The sequence below is a fragment of the Mizuhopecten yessoensis genome, unplaced genomic scaffold (assembly GCF_002113885.1).
Source record: "Mizuhopecten yessoensis strain PY_sf001 unplaced genomic scaffold, ASM211388v2 scaffold10477, whole genome shotgun sequence".
Lineage (NCBI taxonomy): Eukaryota > Metazoa > Mollusca > Bivalvia > Pectinida > Pectinidae > Mizuhopecten > Mizuhopecten yessoensis.
The window spans coordinates 790,983-812,190 of record NW_018408566.1 but is presented as its reverse complement, the minus strand read 5'-3'; the positions used below and the strand labels follow the sequence as shown (position 1 = coordinate 812,190).

At 42.0% G+C, this 21,208-nt stretch overlaps 1 protein-coding gene across 3 annotated transcripts in view; it reads left to right on the top strand.

Annotated features, from left to right (window-relative positions):
- Positions 1–21,208, top strand: part of LOC110460730 (retinal-binding protein-like) — a 60,521-nt gene that overhangs the window by 8,656 nt on the left and 30,657 nt on the right. For 2 of the 3 annotated variants that reach the window (XM_021513830.1, XM_021513829.1), the window contains exon 2: positions 20,579–20,728. In XM_021513830.1, the coding sequence (XP_021369505.1) occupies positions 20,714–20,728 (15 nt within the window). In that variant the 5' untranslated portion in view covers positions 20,579–20,713. Of the gene's footprint in view, positions 1–17,699; positions 18,046–20,578; positions 20,729–21,208 lie in introns of those variants that run through there. The other variant, XM_021513831.1, reaches the window with a different exon arrangement.

Genomic DNA, 21,208 nt, shown 5'->3' with positions numbered 1-21,208 from the left:
AAAGAATTAGTGTCAATTTGAACAGCCTTTAACTGTATTTTACTTGCGGTTTTACCTTAGATTAGTAACCTGAACCGAAAAATGACGATGTTAATAAGTTAAAAACGTACGTTAATCATATACGACATTAGTTTTTTCATGAAATTCCTGAATTCTAAAGTATTATCATTTTGCAGTAATGGTGGTGCTGATATGACATTTATTAAAAAGTTTGAAATACCAACACGAACATTTTTAACAAGATTTTGTGATGAGGTGTGGCACACTATTTTCAGAATCAACTTCCTTTCAATTTTATTATATACATGTCAACTGAGACCGCCATTAAACCCAAACTAATCCAGTTCCTGTTTATGAATATTTTAAAACAGACGCAAAACCAATTTTGTGAAGCCTATAGTTGAATTGAATATCACCAATTAGAGCGAGGAAGATTTCTTTCTTTTGTAGTTTTCGTTTGCCAGCGCACTGTTTAACAATTGAAACAGGGAGCAGGATGTTTCTTACTGTATATGCCCTACATGTACTGCTTAGTAGAAAATGGATTTCATTTTGTTTTATATGTAAAGAATATGATTTCCTCAGACAAAAACTGTTAAAACCTTAATATCGCTGCAAGCCAAGAACATTAGATCACACCTCTTGTCTTTGAAATGAGTGAGTTATGTGTGAGTATACATGCATGACAAGACCTTGCGAAGGTATTACATTTCCCTAAATTCAAGTTTGCATGGGTTAAATGTGCTGAAAACTTCAAACAACGTTTTATTTAATATGGTAGACTAGAAGTTTACTTGGTCTGTAATTTGTAGAGATGTGTTCCCCTAATGGCCGGTATTAGACTTAACCACGTAATTAGATTATCCACGGACTTAGATCTAATTCCATGGATCAAAGCGCAGTTAAACAACAGGTACGTGATGCAGGCCCAATGGACATGGTGTTACATTCATAAATTCACAACCAACGGCAAAAAGTAAAAAGTTTGCAAATTATGCTTGAAATTACAGAACATCCACGGAGTCCTTTTAGAAAGTTTGTAACTAACATCCACCTAACATCCAATTGAGGACAGTCACAGTAGGTGTAGAGAGACCACCCGGGGTAATTGATATTGCTTCTGGGTAGATGTGGCCCTGACTGGTCTGTACGAACAGTACTGTAGACATCATTAAGGTACACTGTAAATAGAGGCGGCGATACACGATCCTCCGAAGTCCGTCTGACACATACTTTACCGGGCACTGACCACGACCAGTACTAGTCCACTCCCCTGTTACCGTTGTAATTGGCCGTAACGACATTTTTTTACAGTTCACCTGACAATCCCTCACATAGAAGATAGCTATGACATTTTAAACCATTACCGATGATATCTAACAAACCATCCCCATTAGCCACGGACTTAGACAGCTAATTCCGTGTATTACCAATGTAGAGAGTTTACTGGTGGCTGATTGGCTGATACCCGGGGATGATTCGGGGTTGTTATCAGGTGTTGCGGGGTTAGACCGCGATATTTGTCTGTTCCTTTGCGATATTTGGTCATGCACAGAAACAAACAGGAGTTGGCTATTTAAAACATAGATTTATATCCGTTCTTAACCGTTACATACCATCAGTGCTCACAATACTAGCGTGTTCACCTAATCTGACCCTCATTCGACCCCGCGATTGACCCTCGCGGACCAGCCTGACCTGACGTGCCCCTCTGCTACAATTATGAGTGGCCACTGCACAACCCCGTCAGTTAACTCTTTGTCAGCCCAGATCCCCGCCTTTTAAACCTTTTAGCACAATTCTTTATAGAGCGGTCAGTTTTATAGTCCAGATGCGGACTTCAGGTAGTTTGTGTTTTACCTTCGGGAGGTATGTCCTTTAATGCAGAAAGTGAGTGCCGTTTGTTGTTTCCACCCTTTATGATCCGCCACAGTCACCTGCTGCCGCGAGATTCTGTAGGTGTCACAGCAGAGACATACGCGTCTGGTCACAGGTAGGTGTCAGTTTCGAAGATGCAATGGGTAAGAGACGTTAAAGTATATTATTTTCAAACGAAGTAGATATTGCACGGTAGAAATATATCATAGGTAGGACAATCAACTCACAGTAATACAATTCATAGTTTGTATTTGTAAAGATTCCCGAGTTGAGAGTTCAGGGGTATCAACTAGATAATGTTTGTTGAAGATATTTTGTATTCATGCATTTTACTGGATTCTGCCTCTTAGGGCTTCCTTTGTATCTCAGTTGTTAGGGATTCTTTGGGGGATTATTATTTCATGACAGGAATGCCACTGTCTATTACCCAGGTCTGTGCTATACAACAGCATACGGTCTAGAAGTACAGTCAGACACTGTTTTATAGATTACGTGAAGTGTTGAAAGTACACACTAAAATGTGAGTTTTGGTGAGACTTGAGTGTTCGGTCTAGCAGTAACAGCGATTGACTATTCCGAGAGATCATTAGTCGCTTTGCAGGTCAAACCGTGAGCTACCTTAACAGGTAAGTTTCATCTCTGTACTCAGTCCGTTGGTAAACAACACGATTGTTGCCATATATATGGTATCAGTCAGTCACAAAGCTATCAATAATTTAATGACAGCGATTTGGAGTGCCACCATAATGGAAGCGATCTTCACTTTCGGAAAGTAGTCAAAATATTAGAAAACTATAGATAGCAACATAGTTTCATTATAAAATGTCATAACGAATGTAGGAATGACGTGCGGAAGAGAAAATGGCATACCAGCAGTCAGAATTCGGTATATCGAATTGCTAGAAATATTTCATATTTCGACTTGGTATAAGTGACCTTCCGTAATTAAAAATTCAGAATAGCGGAAAACCCGGAATTGATCGCCCGAAAGTCTAGCAGAACATATAGTGCTGAACATTTCCCTTAAATTGCCCCGATTCTTGCAGGGTAACAGTTTAGATCTCCATCATTTTATCAAGTTTATAACCAATTTAGCTTTCTCACTTGAGAAACACCCTCAACTTGTTTAATGTGTTCACATAGAAACAGACAAACCAACTTTACATTGTGGGCGATCAGTAGTACAGTTTACCGAGGTGGCCAAAGAGATTGCTGTTCTAATGAATGAGATCATGGATTATTGTTTTGTTATCTCAAATTCTATATATCGCCATTGGTCCAATGCATCAAGCCTAGATAGACGTACAGGCATAAACTCATCAAAGACATAGAATATTCACGTAGATATAGCATATGGTTACAGCTGATAGGAATGTGTACTTATGGGATTCATTTTTCAATTACATTATCTTGAACATTATAAATTACTTTCTCATCATCTTAATGCAAATGTTCGGACGAGAAGTTAAGAGAGATATTTTTCAAAATGTGTCAAGGCTAACAGCCAATCTGTATAGATAACAGACATTTGGTGAACGTGTGAGGCTCCACAGGAGTATATATCATCGACAGGTAATAGATCGAATACGGAGTCCGTGGGAATGAAAGTGTGGTTTCACTTCCGAATATTTTAGTGTATGGTTTCTCAGTCAACATGTTTTCTTTAAAAGGAAATACAGAGTGACATACATGTAGCTCCTAGTTCACAGTTATTGAAACAAAAGTATATCGTGCCACAGCCTGTCCGGACACGTTAACAATCGGTTTCTTATACAGACCAGGTTAGCACTCGGTCCCCCATACTGACCAGGTTAATACACAGTCCCCTATACATAAATGTTAGTACACGGTCCCCAATACATACCAGGTTAGTACACGGTCCTCCATACTGACCAGGTTAATGACGGTCCCCCATACTAACCAGGTTAATGACGGTCCCCCATACTGACCAGGTTAGTACACGGTCCCCCATACATACAAGGTTAATAAACGGTCCCCATTACTGAACAGGTTAGTACACGGTCCCCCATATAGACCAGGTTAATAACGGTTCCCCACACTAACCAGGTTAATACACGGTCCCCATACAGACCAAATTACATTTCAGCCACAGTATAGTCACTCATCCAGTCTAGGTTAAGACTAACTGTTTTATACTGACCATGTAAACAAATTGCCCCCGTAGAGACCAGGTTAAAACACGGTCCCTATTACTGACAAGCGGTCCCCCATACAGCCCAGGTTAATACACGGTTCCCCATAGGGACCAGGTTAATAACGGGTCCCCACACTAACCAGGATAATACACGCCCCCATACTGACCGGGTTAATGACGGTTCTCCATTCTGACCAGGTTAATACAAGGTCCCCATTACTGACCAGGTTAATACCGGTACTCCCACACAGACCAGGTTAATACACGTTAACACACGGCCCCCGTCCCCTATACAGACCAGGTGAAGACTAATCTTTTATATTGACCAGGTAAACAAATTTCCCCCGTACAGACCAGGATAACACATGGCCCCTGTACAGACCAGGGTAACACTCATTCACCTATACAGTCCAGATTAAGACTAACTCTTTTATTCTGACCAGGTAAACAAATGGCCTCCTACAGACCAAATTATATTTCAGCCACTCTATAGTCACTCATCCAGTCTAGGTTAAGACTAACTTTTTTATACTGACCAGGTTAACACACAGCCCCCGGAAAGACAAGGTTAACACACGGCCCCTGGACAGACCAGGTTAACACGTGGCCCCGTACAGACCAGGGTAACACACGGCTCCGGTCCAGACCAGGTTAAAACATGGTCCCTATTACTGACCAGCGGTCCCCCATACCGACCAGGTTAATACACGTTAACACACGGCCCTCGTACAGACCAGGGTAACACACTGCCCCCGGAAAGACCAGGTTAACACACAATCCCCTCTACAGACCAGGTTAAGACAAATCTTTTATACTGACCAGGTAAACAAATTTCCCCCGTACAGACCAGGCTAACACACCGCCCCTGTACAGACCAGGCTAACACACCGCCCCTGTAAAGACCAGGGTAACACACTGCCCCCGTACAGACCAAATTATATTTCAGCCACTCTATAGTCACTCATCCAGTCTAGGTTAAGACTAACTGTTTTATACTGACCATGTAAACAAATTGCCCCCGTAGAGACCAGGTTAAAACACGGTCCCTATTACTGACCAGGCTAATGACGGTTCTCCATACTGACCAGGTTATTACACGGTCCCCCAGACGAGGTTAAGACTACCTCTTTTAAATTGACCAGGTTAACACACAATCCTCTATACAGACCAGGTTAAGACAAATCTTTTATACTGACCAGGAAAACAAATTGCCCCCGTAGAGACCAGGTTAAAACACGGTCCCTATTACTGACCAGGGTAATACACGGTCCCCCATAGATACCAGGTTAATAACGGTTACCCACACTAACCAGGCTAATATACGCCCCCATACTGACCGGGTTAATGACGGTTCTCAATACTGACCAGGTTAATACAAGGTCCCCATTACTGACCAGGTTAGTACATGGTCCCCCATATAGACCAAGTTAATAACGGTTCCCCATACTAACCAGGCTAATACCTGCCCCCATACTGACCAGGTTATTACACGGTCCCCCAGACGAGGTTAAGACTACCTCTTTTAAATTGACCAGGTTAACACTCATTCACCTATACAGTCCAGATCAAGACTAACTCTTTTATACTGACCAGGTTAACACACAATCCCCTATACAGACCAGGTTAAGACTAATCTTTTATACTGACCAGGTAAACAAATGGCCCCCTACAGACCAAATTATATTTCAGCCACTGTATAGTCACTCATCCAGACTAGGTTAAGACTAACTCCTTTAAATTGACCAGGTTAACACACAATCCCCTATACATACTAGGTTAAGACTAACTCTTTTATACTGACCAGGTAAACAAATTGCCCCCGTACAGACCAGGTTAACACACGGCCCCCGTACCGACCAGGTAAAGACATGGCCCCCGTATAGACCAGGTAAACACATGACCCCCATAAAGACCAGGTTAACTCACGGCCCCCGTACAAACCAGGTTAACACACGGCCCCCGTACAGAACAGGTTAACACATGGCCCCGTACAGACCAGGTTAACACACGGCCCCCTGTACAGACCAGGTTAACACATGGCCCCCGTACAGACCAGGTTAACACACGGCCCCTGTACCGACCAGGTAAAGACATGGCCCCCGTATAGACCAGGTAAACACATGACCCCCATAAAGACCAGGTTAACTCACGGACCACGTACAAACCAGGTTAACACACGGCCCCCGTACAGAACAGGTTAACACATGGCCCCGTACAGACCAGGTTAACACACGGCCCCGTACAGACCAGGTTAACACACGGCCCCCTGTACAGACCAGGTTAACACATGGCCCCCGTACAGACCAGGTTAACACACGGCTCCGGTACAGACCAGGTTAAAACACGGTCCCTATTACTGACCAGGTTAATACACGGTCCCCCATACTGAACAGGTTAACACACAATCCCCTATACATACTAGGTTAAGACTAACTCTTTTATACTGACCAGGTAAACAAATTGCCCCCGTACAGACCAGGTTAACACACGGCTCCGGTACAGACCAGGTTAAAACACGGTCCCTATTACTGACCAGGTTAATACACGGTCCCCCATACTGACCAGGTTAATATACTCCCCATACAGACCAAATTACATTTCAGCCACAGTATAGTCACTCATCCAGACTAGGTTAAGACTAACTCTTTTATACTGACCAGGTAAACAAATTGCCCCCGTACAGACCAGGTTAACACACGGCTCCGGTACAGACCAGGTTAAAACACGGTCCCTATTACTGACCAGGTTAATACACGGTCCCCCATAGATACCAGCCATACAGACCAAATTACATTTCAGCCACAGTATAGTCACTCATCCAGACTAGGTTAAGACTAACTGCTTTAAATTGACCAGGTTAACACACAATCCCCTATACATACTAGGTTAAGACTAACTCTTTTATACTGACCAGGTAAACAAATTGCCCCCGTACAGACCAGGTTAACACACGGCTCCGGTACAGACCAGGTTAAAACACGGTCCCTATTACTGACCAGGTTAATACACGGTCCCCCATAGATACCAGGTTAATACACGGTCCCCATACAGACCAGGATAATACACGGTCCCCATACTGACCAAGCTAACACACGGTCCCCGTACTGACCAGGTTAATACACGGTCCCCATTACTGACCAGATTAATACACGGTCCCCCATACTGACCAGGTTAATACACGCTCCCCATACTGGCCAGGTTGATACACGGTCCTCCATACAGACCAGGTTAATACACGGTCCCCATACTGACCAAGCTAACACACGGTCCCCGTACTGACCAGGTTAATACACGGTCCCCATTACTGACCAGATTAATATACGGTCCTCCATACTGACCAGGTTAATATACGGTCCCCATTACTGACCAGGTTAGTACACGGTCCCCATTACTGACCAGGTTAATACACGGTCCCCATTACTGACCAGGTTAATACACGGTCCCCATTACTGACCAGGTTAATACACGGTCCCCATACAGACCAGGTTAATACACGGTCCCCATACTGACCAAGCTAATACACGGTCCCCGTACTGACCAGGTTAATACACGGTCCCCATTACTGACCAGATTAATATACGGTCCCCCATACTGACCAGGTTAATATACGGTCCCCATTACTGACCAGGTTAATACACGGTCCCCATTACTGACCAGGTTAATACACGGTCCCCATACAGACCAGGTTAATACACGGTCCCCCATACTGACCAGGTTAATACACGCTCCCCATACTGACCAGGTTGATACACGGTCCTCCATACAGACCAGGTTAATACACGGTCCCACATACAGACCAGGTTAATACACGGTCCCCCATACTGACCAGGTTATTACACGGTCCCCCATACAGACCAGGTTAATACACGGTCCCTATACTGACCAGGTTAATACACGGTCCCCCATACTGAACAGGTTAACACACAATCCCCTATACATACTAGGTTAAGACTAACGCTTTTATACTGACCAGGTAAACAAATTGCCCCCGTACAGACCAGGTTAACACACGCCCCCCGTACAGACCAGGTTAAAACACGGCCCCCGTACAGACCAGGTTAATACATGGCCCCCGTACAGACCAGGTTAACACATGGCCCCGTACAGACCAGGTTAACACACAGCCCCGTACAGACCAAGTTAACACACGGCCCCGTACAGACCAGGGTAACACACGGCCCCCGTACAGACCAGGGTAACACACTGCCCCCGTACAGACCAGGTTAACAAACGGCCCCCGTACAGACCAGGTTAACACACTGCCCCCGGACAGACCAGGTTAACACACGGCCCCCGATACAGACCAGGTTAATACACGGTCTTCCATACAGACCAGGATAATACACGATCCCACATACAGACCAGGTTAATCCACGGTCCCCCATACTGACCAGGTTATTACACGGCCCTCCATACAGACCAGGTTAATACACGGTCCCACATACCGACCAGGTTAATACACGGTCCCCCATAGAGACCAGGTTAATAACGGCTCCCCACACTAACCAGGCTAATACACGCCCCCATACTGACCAGGTTAATGACGGTTCTCCATACTGACCAGGTTAATACACGGTCCCGATACAGACCAGGTTAACACACGGCTCCCGTACAGACCAGGTTAACACACTGCCCCCGTACAAACCAGGTTAACACACGGCCCCCGTACAGAACAGGTTAACACATGGCCCCGTACAGACCAGGTACGGTCCCCGTACTGACCAGGTTAATAAACGGTCCCCATACAGACCAGGTTAATACACAGTCCCCCATACTGACCAGGTTATTACACGGTCCCCCATACAGACCAGTTTAATACACGGTCCCTATACTGACCAGGTTAATACACGGTCCCGATACAGACCAGGTTAATACACGGTCTTCCATGCAGACCAGGTTAATACACGATCCCACATACAGACCACGTTAATACACGGTCCCCCATACTGACCAGGATACACGGTCCCCCTACTGACCAGGTTAATACACGGGCCCCATACTGACCAAGTTAATACACGGTCCCCGTACTGACCAAGTTAATACACGGTCCCCGTACTGACAAGGTTAATACACGGTCCCCATTACTGACCAGGTTGATACACGGTCCCCCATACTGACCAGGTTAACACTCAATCCCCTATACAGACCAGGTTAAGACTAACTCTTTTATACTGACCAGGTAAACAAATTGCCCCCGTACAGACCAGGTAAAGACATGCCCTCCCGTACAGACCAGGTTAAAACACGGCCCCCGTACAGACCAGGGTAACACACGGCCCCCGTACAGACCAGGGTAACACACGGCCCCCGTACAGACCAGGGTAACACACGGCCCCCGTACAGACCAGGGTAACACACTGCCCCCGTACAGACCAGGTTAACACACAGCCCCCGTACAGACCAGTTAAGACTAACTCTTTTATACTGACCAGGTTAACACACAATCCCCTATACATACTAGGTTAAGACTAACGCTTTTATACTGACCAGGTAAACAAATTGCCCCCGTACAGACCAGGTAAAGACATGCCCCCGTACAGACCAGGTTAACACACAGCCCCGTACAGACCAAGTTAACACACGGCCCCGTACAGACCAGGAATACACGGTCCCCCATAGAGACCAGGTTAATACACGGTCCCCATACTGGCCAGGTTAACACACGGCTCCCGTACAGACCAGGTTAACACACTGCCCCCGTACAAACCAGGTTAACACACGGCCCCCGTACAGCCCAGGTTAACACACTGCCCCCGTACAGCCCAGGTTAACACACTGCCCCCGTACAGACCATGTTAACACACGGCCCCCGTACAGACCAGGGTAACACACGGCCCCGTACAGACCAGGTCAACACACGGCCCCGTACAGACCAGGTTAACACACAGCCCCCGTACAGACCAGTTAAGACTAACTCTTTTATACTGACCAGGTTAACACACAATCCCCTATACATACTAGGTTAAGACTAGCTATTTTATACTGACCAAGTAAATACACGGCCCCGTACAGACCAGGTTAACATACTGCCCCGTACAGACCAGATTAACACACGGCCCCCGAACAGACCAGGTTAACACATGGCCCCGTACAGACCAGGTTAACACACCGCCCCCGTACAGACCAGGTTAACACACAGCCCCCGTACAGACCAGTTAAGACTAACTCTTTTATACTGACCAGGTTAACACACAATCCCCTATACATACTAGGTTAAGACTAGCTATTTTATACTGACCAAGTAAATACACGGCCCCGTACAGACCAGGTTAACACACCGCCCCCTACAGACTAGGTTAACACATGCCCCCGTACAGACCAGGTTAACACACGGCCCCGTACAGACCAGGTTAACATACGGCCCCGTACAGACCAGATTAACACACGCCCCCCGTACAGACCAGGTTAACACACGGCCCCCGTACAGACCAGGTTAACACATGGCCCCGTACAGACCAGGTTAACACACGGCCCCGTACAGACCAGGTTAAAACATGCCCCCCGTACAGACCAGGTTAACACACTGCCCCCGTACAGACCAGGTTAAAACACGGCCCCCGTACAGACCAGGTTAACACACGGCCCCCGTACAGACCAGGTAAAGACATGCCCTCCCGTACAGACCAGGTTAAAACACGGCCCCCGTACAGACCAGGTTAACACACCGCCCCCTACAGACTAGGTTAACACATGACCCCCGTAAAGACCAGGTTAACACACGGCCCCCGTACAGACCAGGGAAAGACATGCCCTCCCGTACAGACCAGGTTAAAACACGGCCCCCGTACAGACCAGGTTAACACCCCGCCCCCTACAGACTAGGTTAACACATGGCCCCCGTAAAGACCAGGTTAACACACGGCCCCCGTACAGACCCGGTAAAGACATGCCCTCCCGTACAGACCAGGTTAAAACACGGCCCCCGCACAGACCAGGTTAACACACCGCCCCCTACAGACTAGGTTAACACATCACCCCCGTAAAGACCAGGTTAACACACGGCCCCCGTACAGACCCGGTAAAGACATGCCCTCCCGTACAGACCAGGTTAACACACGGCCCCCGTACAGACCAGAATAACACATGGCCCCTGTACAGACCAGGTAAAGACATGCCCCCCGTACAGACCAGGTTAACACACGGCCCCTGTACAGACCAGGTTAACACACGGCCCCCGTACAGACCAGGATAACACGATATTTCATACAGAATAGGTTATCTCCCCGTTACCGTGTACAAGTTAACACATCAAGTGCATTATACATATAATTGTTTTATATTAATTTGTGTATCTAGTGCAACCCAGCATACAACACTTAGCTTGCTATGTTCAGTAACACCAGTCTGAGGTGGGGATAACTTACTCACCGACCGGTGTACCGGCGTTATCGCCATAGGATCCTAATGCAACAATTTACTGCTAATGTACAGAAATACCAGTGGATATATGTTTTATAGATTTCAATCTCACGGGGCTGTCATAATTAATAGCATCAAGTGCTTTCGATTCAGCTGTTCAACCGTGAGCGGTCCGTTGTTCTGACTGAAATCGGTCGAGAAGTCCCGTACAGCATCTTTCCATTAAGGTATAGCTTGTCCAGACGATCTTGCAACTTTTGAACTTTTACTTTTCACTTAGTCGTATATTTCTGTTTATTGCTCGCGAATGATTGAGTTTTCAGCAGTAATTGGCGACTGGCTGAACCTGTGACAATTAACAGGATAAGAACGGTAGCGTTTATTCACAGTTAGGTATACGTCTGGTGACCTTTTGAACCCACGTCTGGTGACCTTTTGAACCCGACATATGTTTACATTCAAAATATTTATGAATAGTGTAAAGACGAATATTGCGCTTTTAAATTGGATTGACTCGTCCTAGCTGAACTAGCAGGTCGTGGGTTCCTTCAAAATACCCCCGAGTCACTCCATTTGAAGCACCATGGTCGAATTACTTTATGACTCAAACTCAGTGGTTAATGTTTTAAATTATTGGATTCCGGACAAACTAAAATAAAGATAAGGTCATTACACTGTGAATGTGTTGACGTCTGTTGTTAACATCCCAGCCACTCAATGCCCTCACGATACCCGTACATGTCTCCAGGCTAAACCATACAACATATGTAACAAATACATGTATATACTGTGTCATATGACCGGTAAAAGCGTCACTTAAATAACCGTGTATACACTTGTTTGAGTGGTTTCACATACGCTTAATTACTGATTAGTTCAGAAATCTAGCAGGTGAAGAAAGCTTGGAAGATGAATAGAAGGGATAGCATGTGCAGGTAGTGAAAGGCAGTGCCGCACATACACAGCGCTTACCCTCTATATATATGTATACTCGTGCTTAACAGTAACTTCCATATGGTCATACATGCATGTAACGTCTGCCGAAGTTTGAGTGTTGTAATGTTCCGTACTTATTAGTCGTTGTTTAGAGAGTATGTTTAGAGAGTATGCACTATGTAAAGGATGTGTGATATAATACAAATATGTTATGTAGAGAGTATGTAGGTAAAATGTGATATGTAGAGAGTGTGTAGGTATAATGTGATATGTAGAGCGTATGTAGGTATAATGTGATATGTAGGGAGTATGTAGGTATAATGTGATATGTACAGAGTATGTAGGTATAATGTGATATGTACAGAGTATGTAGGTATAATGTGATATGTTGAGAGTATGTTGGTATAATGTGATATGGAAAGAGTATGTAGGTATAATGTGATATGTACAGAGTATGTAGGTATAAGGTGATATGTAGAGAGTGTGTTGGTATAATGTGATATGTAGAGAGCATGTTGGTATAATGTGATATGTAGAGAGGATGTTGGGATAATGTGATATGTAGAGAGTATGTGGTATAATGTGATATGTAGAGAGTATGTGGTATAATGTGATATGTAGAGAGTGTGTTGGCATAATGTGATATGTAAAGAGTATGTAGGTATAATGTGATATGTTGAGAGTATGTTGGTATAATGTGATATGAAGAGAGTATGTAGGCATAATGTGATATGTACAGAGTATGTAGGTATAATGTGATATGTACAGAGTACGTAGGTATAATGTGATATGTAGAGAGCATTTAGGTATAATGTGATACGTAGAGAGTATGTAGGTATAATGTGATGTGTAGAGAGTATGTTGGTATAATGTGAAATGTTGAGAGTATGTAGGTATAATGTGATATGTTGAGAGTATGCTGTATAATATATGTAGAGAGTATGTTGGCATAATGTGATATGTTGAGAGTATGTTGGTATAATGTGATATGGAAAGAGTATGTAGGTATAATGTGATATGTAGACAGTATGTAGGTATAATGTGATATGTTGAGAGTATGTTGGTATAATGTGATATGGAAAGAGTATGTAGGTATAATGTGATATGTTGAGAGTATGCTGTATAATATATGTAGAGAGTATGTTGGCATAATGTGATATGTAGAGAGTATGTTGATCTAGTGTGATATGTAGAGAGTATGTTGGTATCATGTGATATGTAGAGAGTATGTTGGTGTAATGTGATATGTAGAGAGTATGTTCGTATAATGTGATATGTAGAGAGTATTTTGGTATAATGTGATATGTAGAGAGGATGTTGGGATAATGTGATATGTAGAGAGTATGTAAGTATAATGTGATATGTAGGGAGTATGTAGGTATAATGTGATATGTACAGAGTATGTAGGTATAAGGTGATATGTAGAGAGTGTGTTGGTATAATGTGATATGTAAAGAGTATGTAGGTATAATGTGATATGTTGAGAGTATGCTGTATAATATATGTAGAGAGTATGTTGGCATAATGTGATATGTAGAGAGTATGTTGTTATAATGTGATATGTAGAGAGCATTTAGGTATAATGTGATACGTAGAGAGTACGTAGGTATAATGTGATATGTAGAGAAAGTATGTAGGCATAATGTGATATGTACAGAGTATGTAGGTATAAGGTGATATGTAGAGAGTGTGTTGGTATAATGTGATATGTAGAGAGTAAGTAGGTATAATGTGATATGTAGAGAAAGTATGTAGGCATAATTTGATATGTAGAGAGTATGTAGGTATAATATGATATATAGAGAGTATGTTGGTATAATGTGATATGAAGAGAGTATGTTGGTATAATGTGATATGTAGAGAGTATGTAGGTATAATATGATATGTTGAGAGTATGTAGGTATAATGTGATATGTTGAGAGTATGCTGTATAATGTTTTGTGTCTAATTTTGATAATGTATCTACTTGTTACCTAGACAACAAGCCGGCAATAATGTATCCCCTGCGTCTTTAAAACGGTACTAAACCTGTGATTTGGCGCTCGGTTTCAAATTGTCAGTTTACCTGTGGATGTGCACACAAAGCCTGATATCGACACTTAGCTTCAGTATTGCAACAATCCGTGACACCTTTAGGAAGTAGGCACTTTAAATAGTAAATAGTTAATAAGTGTTTTGTTTAACAGATAGGGCAGCCGATCGTACGGATTCGTCTTCTGTTTTTTTTCTTTTACAATGTATGTACATTGGGATTGTGGGAGAGATCTGCTGTATTAAGCGTATCTAAGGTTTCTACCGGTAATCGAACGTCGGTCAACTGCACTGAAGGTCAAGGATGTTATTACATGGAAGAACTTAAATAATGCTCACTTATAAAAAAAGGCCTCCAAATATGTTAAAATAACGAGTGAGATTTGTATCCGGGGTATTAACTTTCAATCATTATCTGAAGGTCATGACTTTACGCTGGGAAGGACTTAAAACACGTCGCGGTATAAAAGTAAAAACATTGAAATTAAATGTTACATACGAAAGTTGAGAAGTTCAAATACAGGATGTTACATCGGTAAATCGTCGAAATGTGGCAGTGGATTGTTTTTATTACGAAAGCCTTTATAGATAAACGACAAACACCCACAGGATGTGTTTAAGAATCTCTATCAAGGCTGTTCATGTGAAAACTAAAACCTTTAATTTCACATCGTGTAGAATTGTATCCATTGCATATGGGATACATTAATACCCCCTCACTGATGTATAGGCTGACTGTCTAAAGTGTTTTCAGATACCTCAAGTTACAAGTTCTAAATTTAAATTACCTATATTAAACGTAGCATCGCAGAGATCTGTAGTGTATATTTACAGTATACGTCATTTGCCTTGTGTTGTACATACGTTTGCAATTTAAATATCAATATTGATATAAGTTGATGTAATTTAAACAAGGAGTCACTAGGGGAATATTCAATGTTGCAGGCAAATTTAAATTTATAACAAATATCACTTGATATCTATAAGTTGATGGATATAATCACGCAACCTTCATGGGTCAAGGACGTTTATGCATATAAACTATATAGTATATGTTGTCATAGCATGCCTTTATTTATTCTATACATAACGAATTCAAATGTAACATATTTGACCATAGTGACCTTGAAGTTGGGTTAATGTCATTCATTTTCTCTCAGATTTGAAAGTACGTTATCCCAGCATGCAACCGGACATACAACATGACCTGTGAGAAATAACATGTTTTTTTTAAGATTTTAGCATATTTGTACCGAGTGACACTGAAGTGGCTAAAGGTCATTCATTTGCACAGACTTGATAGTCCTTCAACCCAGTCTGCTACAGGGAAAATATTATGGTCGTAGACATTTAGTTATTTACATGTATGTTGCTTAGGGGGAAGTGAACTATAAGAATTCAATAAGCTTTCTATTGTTCACTTTGTGGCGTAATTCTGTCGAATCCCCACCTAAGGATGTAAATTGACAGTAAACATCATTTTCATAGTTTGTGTCATGATGTCATTATAATAAATTGTCATCTTATGATGACCGTATTCAATTCTATACATGTGTTGAGTTTTATGTGGAGTAGGCATAAATGTCATTATACATTCACCTCTTTGGCCTTAACAGAGGACACCAAGGTCAATAATTTACACCATCTTGATAGGCCATACCAAAACATGCTACAAAAGTGCTGACCTGATATCGAAAAGAGGTTGTTTAATTAATGGCTAGTTTGGTAGGTTTGTCACAAAATCCTTTATAATAATGAAGTTCATTACTCCCGTTAAAGAACTAATGTCGAGATATTGACAAGGGTCAGGTTTTTATTGCAACTTTCTTTATGGTTATGATATCATTTATCGTATTTCTATACGTTTTAGTGGCAGCTGTTGACTCACTCTAAATTTCCTGAATATGCGCAAATATTTAAACTAATTATTCTATTTATTTATTTATTCAAAGAACAAGATATTCAATATTTACGCATTGACCTCTAATTTCCTTTGAATAGTCTCTGCCTAACAATTTCTCATTGAACATACAATGTAGCTATATTATTTACCGACTTGTTTTGAAAAAAACAACAACATTTAACGCATTTTTTAAAAATAGGCTATAGCTTAGTGTTGTGTGTGTTGCACATTAAGATAAAAAGTTGCTTACCTAATCATGTATACATAGGTTTGTATTGTATAAAATTACATCTATACTCTTCTACATAAAATATTGTAAAAAATGAAACAATTACAAAACATTTATCGCAGGCCAAATATCTTCCATGTTGTTTCCTTATTTGTTCGTATTTTGCAAAATGAAATCCATGTCCCTTTCTTGTTTAGTAGCAACATAGACGGTAGTAGCAATTAAATGAAAATGCCCTGAAGATACTTGTCATTATCAGTTGTTTCTATAGCTTAGCGGTGTTTAACGCAGACATTCTACTGTTGGGCCATTGTAACCGTAACACGATCACAAATGACTTCCAAGTGTATATGTATTTGAAAATTATTTCAACTTTACTTTTGAGAGCACTAGGCGTGTTTTAAGCAAGCGGATTCCTAAAAACGTATTTAATTACGTAATGGTGCATTAAGGTTAACGTTTATAGCAAGTTCTCTTTCACACTATAGTCGATTTTATCTTTCCAGGAGCTTTTGGCGAGTCTTGTCTAAGACCTTCCAGCTAAATATGTCTCAATAATTCTTAACCCGTTTATATAATTATCTGACCACTCAATGAAAACATGTGACCGTCTGCTTTGTGACCGTCTAGATACCTTGTAGGTAATACTGCCTAGCCGGTGGTCACTAAACCTAGCCGGTGGTCACTAAACCTAGCCGGTGGTCACTGACCTATTAAAAAAGGGTTTACATACATACGTAACAATATATTTCAAGTAGCATTCTCAGAGTATTGGAGTGCTCTGCATTGTAAGAACGTATCACAGTGTCCCTAATACACATTAAGTCTTAAGATCAGAAGACACCATCCTTATGTGATAGACTGCGTCAATTCTGCGATAGTTCTATGGAATCTGAAGATTATTTTTCTTTGTATAATAAATAGTTTTATAAAATACAGTATGTTCTAAACGTTTACATTGTTATGGTGAACATAACAATTGTATTGTAAAATTGAAAACAAATATCTTGCCATATGCATGTACAGACATATATACTGTGTAAATTGATTATTTCATTTAAAGCGGTAGTACAAATGTAAGACTGGACAATTGATGACGTCACACTGGATATTGTGCGACAGGTCCCAGACAGCTTAATGTTGACACTGACTGTTATTTATGTAACTAGAGCGAAACGGCGGTCATCGGACAATTCTCATTTGTCATTGACCTTTCCAGGTATTGTCCGGTACGACCGGTCGACATTTTAAGGCACTACTGGTCAGTTCGTCTGTGTGATGGTGATCTACGATTGCACTGATTTGTCCGTGTGATAGTTTTCTGTTAACAAGTGTAAACTGTAAGGTAACTTACTACAGCCCGTGTGCATTCTTTAACGGCACCAGTGTATACTCGTGTTCCTTAAAGGTGTCTAGACACACCTGTCTACACACACCATCGATCCTGTTAAAAACATTCAATATATATGTGTGTGGACCCCTACCGGGAAGTCGAGACTTTTAACTTTGGAGTGATTACCTTGATACGAATAATTATGTTACATAGCAAAGAAGGTAGGTACACCGCACAGTTTGTACGTCTCTGATGCACTGTACTACATGTGCCTATTACATACATATATATCTCACTTTATATATACATACCAGACTCGAGCTCGTTCCTGACTTGGTTTTATATAAAAGACATAGATTTATCATATGTCCAGATACTTCGGGCCTGAATCCTGGTCTGGCGAGGTGAGATTGTCACGTTCTGGTCATTACAAGTAATCGTATTGACTTGGAATATGGTGTTATAATTAGCTAAAAGCTTATAATTACAGATTAATTATTTAAGCATGCTACTACCGTCAGTCTACTATTTTCAGTAAGAGGTATAACGTACTGACCAGCAGTGGGTATACATGTCCTACTGGACAATGTTTACTGACCAGCAGTGTGTATACATGTCCTACTGGACAATGTTTACTGACCAGCAGTGGGTATACATGTCCTACTGGACAATGTTTACCGACGTGCTTGACCTTAAATCAAAGCATGTCATCAATTGATTCACGGACAAACATGCCACTGACGGTTTTACTGTCATACTAGTGTCAACCAAAGATAACGGTTTGCTATTCATCAGAAATTATTATAATATGAGACGATTTTTATAATTTATCGGTAAATATCGGAAGATATTTGCTGATAATGGAAGAATTTTATTTGACGATTTTTTTATTTATCATTTATCCTGCCCCTTTAATGCACAGCGGTTTAATGTCGTCAAACTTAGTCTCTGGCATGGCTTCTATGTTGGACCCGAGGATCGGGGCTCTTAGGGGTCACATTGGCTAACATTTCACAATCTTAATTCCTGTCGACTAACCCAGAAATCTTCTACACATACATAGTCAAATACACTTTATGAGTGAAAATTGCTTTATCAAATCGGAAGTTTCTAATTTCGTTACTTCTGGATCATTTGTTCTCCCCTGGAGAGGGGCGTGGTGTTTTACCATTGTTGATACGGTAGTTAGATGTGGGTGGTTTTACTTGTATATAGTAAACATTTTATTAGTGCGTGTGTACTTTCGTGTGTTCCTTCGACGTAAAAAGCTTTTGTAAAGATATCTTATGCTCATATCCTCTTAAGAGATTTAGTAACACTGTGGTAACACAGAGTTCCGTATGTGTCCTAGATGTCTCACCATCCATCAACAGATTTAGTAAACTATGTCTACACTATAGTATATAGTCATCTACTTCGTATTAGAGTTTGGTAGTCGTTGGTCAAGGTCAAAGATAACATATGACCATTTTGGAAATAGTCGGGGATCTTTTATGAACCCTCCGATTAGTATGGAAGGATTCATGCGACTCTGACGTCTCTTTAAATTCTGTGTGACTAGGTTGATGAAATTTGTGAACCGGGACGTATGATATGTGTGAACCGTGACTTATGTAATGTGGGTGTGAGCGGGTTGATGTAATGTGTGAACCGTGACTTATGTAATGTGGGTGTGACCGGTTTGATGTAATGTGTGAACCGTGACTTATGTAATGTGGGTGTAAGCGGATTTATGTAATGTGTGAACCGTGACTTATGTAATGTGGGTGTGACCGGGTTGATGTAATGTGTGAACCGTGACTTATGTAATGTGGGTGTGAGCGGGTTGATGTAATGTGTGAACCGTGACTTATGTAATGTGGGTGTGAGCAGGTTGATGCAATGTATGAACCGTGACTTATGTAATGTGGGTGTAAGCGGGTTGATGTAATGTATGAACCGTGACTTATGTAATGTGGGTGAGAGCGGATTGATGTAATGTGTGAACCGTGACTTATGTAATGTGGGTGTGACCGGGTTTATCTAATGAGTGTTTCCAGGGCAGCTGTAATATGTGCGCAGATACTTCTGCTGTGCGGTTTAGTTTAGTTTAAGTTTGTTTAACGTCCTATTAACAGCTTATGTCATTTAAGGAAGTGCCTCCATGTGTGTAGTGTATGCTTGCTTGCGTGTGTGTATGCAGGAGATATGTTGGTGTGCTTACCTCCTTGTGATAACGCGGATCTGATGCCGACTTTATAGTGCTATCTCCCTGAAATACCATGCCGAGACACCCAGCACAGCATTCCGCCCGGTCATATGCTGCCATTCCTCTAAATGCTGAACGTTAAGCAGGAAATAGCAACTACCATTTTTATGGAATTTGGTATGTCCCGGCCTGGGGACAGAACCAAATGCCTTCCTCACCTGGGCGAACGCTCAACAGTAAAGCCAAAAGTGAGGTGTTGCCAAGCAAGGCGCTAGGAAATAAAAGGTGGTTAGAAGTAGAAAGAAAGATAAAGATCCCAAATATTGCTATGGGTGCCGCAGATTTATTATGGTCGCTTTTGTGTCCCCAAATAGAGGACACCAAAGCAAATCCCCAATTCTGCAGGGGGTTCCCGCATTAGCCGCCTCCTACGATACATGCAGTGGGTAACAACAGGTGTATTCTGTTCCAGATCCCCCACATGCAGGGGTGCTGTGTGTGTGTACCTGCTGTTAAGCGTTTGATAAATATATGCAATTTAAGGAAGTAATTATCTTTTTACACAGGAACTGAGTATGAACTTATACAATGACGTGACAGGAGGGTCAAAGTGTTAATGGTTTACTGGACGATGGTCATTTACAACACAAAGTTGTCATTTTGAATGGTCAGTCGGACGGATATAGGCAAGGATATCAACCATGAGCAAAAAGAAGGTAAGTAGGTACAATAGTAATATATGACATGTGGTACCGTATGTCAAAATACGTCAACACTTAACTGACAAGTGGTATGTCACAATACGTCAACACTGAACTGACAAGTGGTATGTCACAATACGTCAACACTGAACTGACAAGTGGTATGTCCACAATACGTCAACACTGTACTGACATGTGGTATGTCACAATACGTCAACATTGTACTGACAAGTGGTATGTCACAATACGTCAACACTGAACTGACAAGTGGTATGTCCGCAATACGTCAACACTGAACTGACAAGTGGTATGTCACAATACGTCAACACTGTACTGACATGTGGTATGTCCACAATACGTCATTACTAAACTGACAAGTGGTATGTCACAATACGTCAACACTGAACTGACATGTGGTATGTCACAATACGTCATTACTAAACTGACAAGTGGTATGTCACAATACGTCAACACTGTACTGACATGTGGTATGTC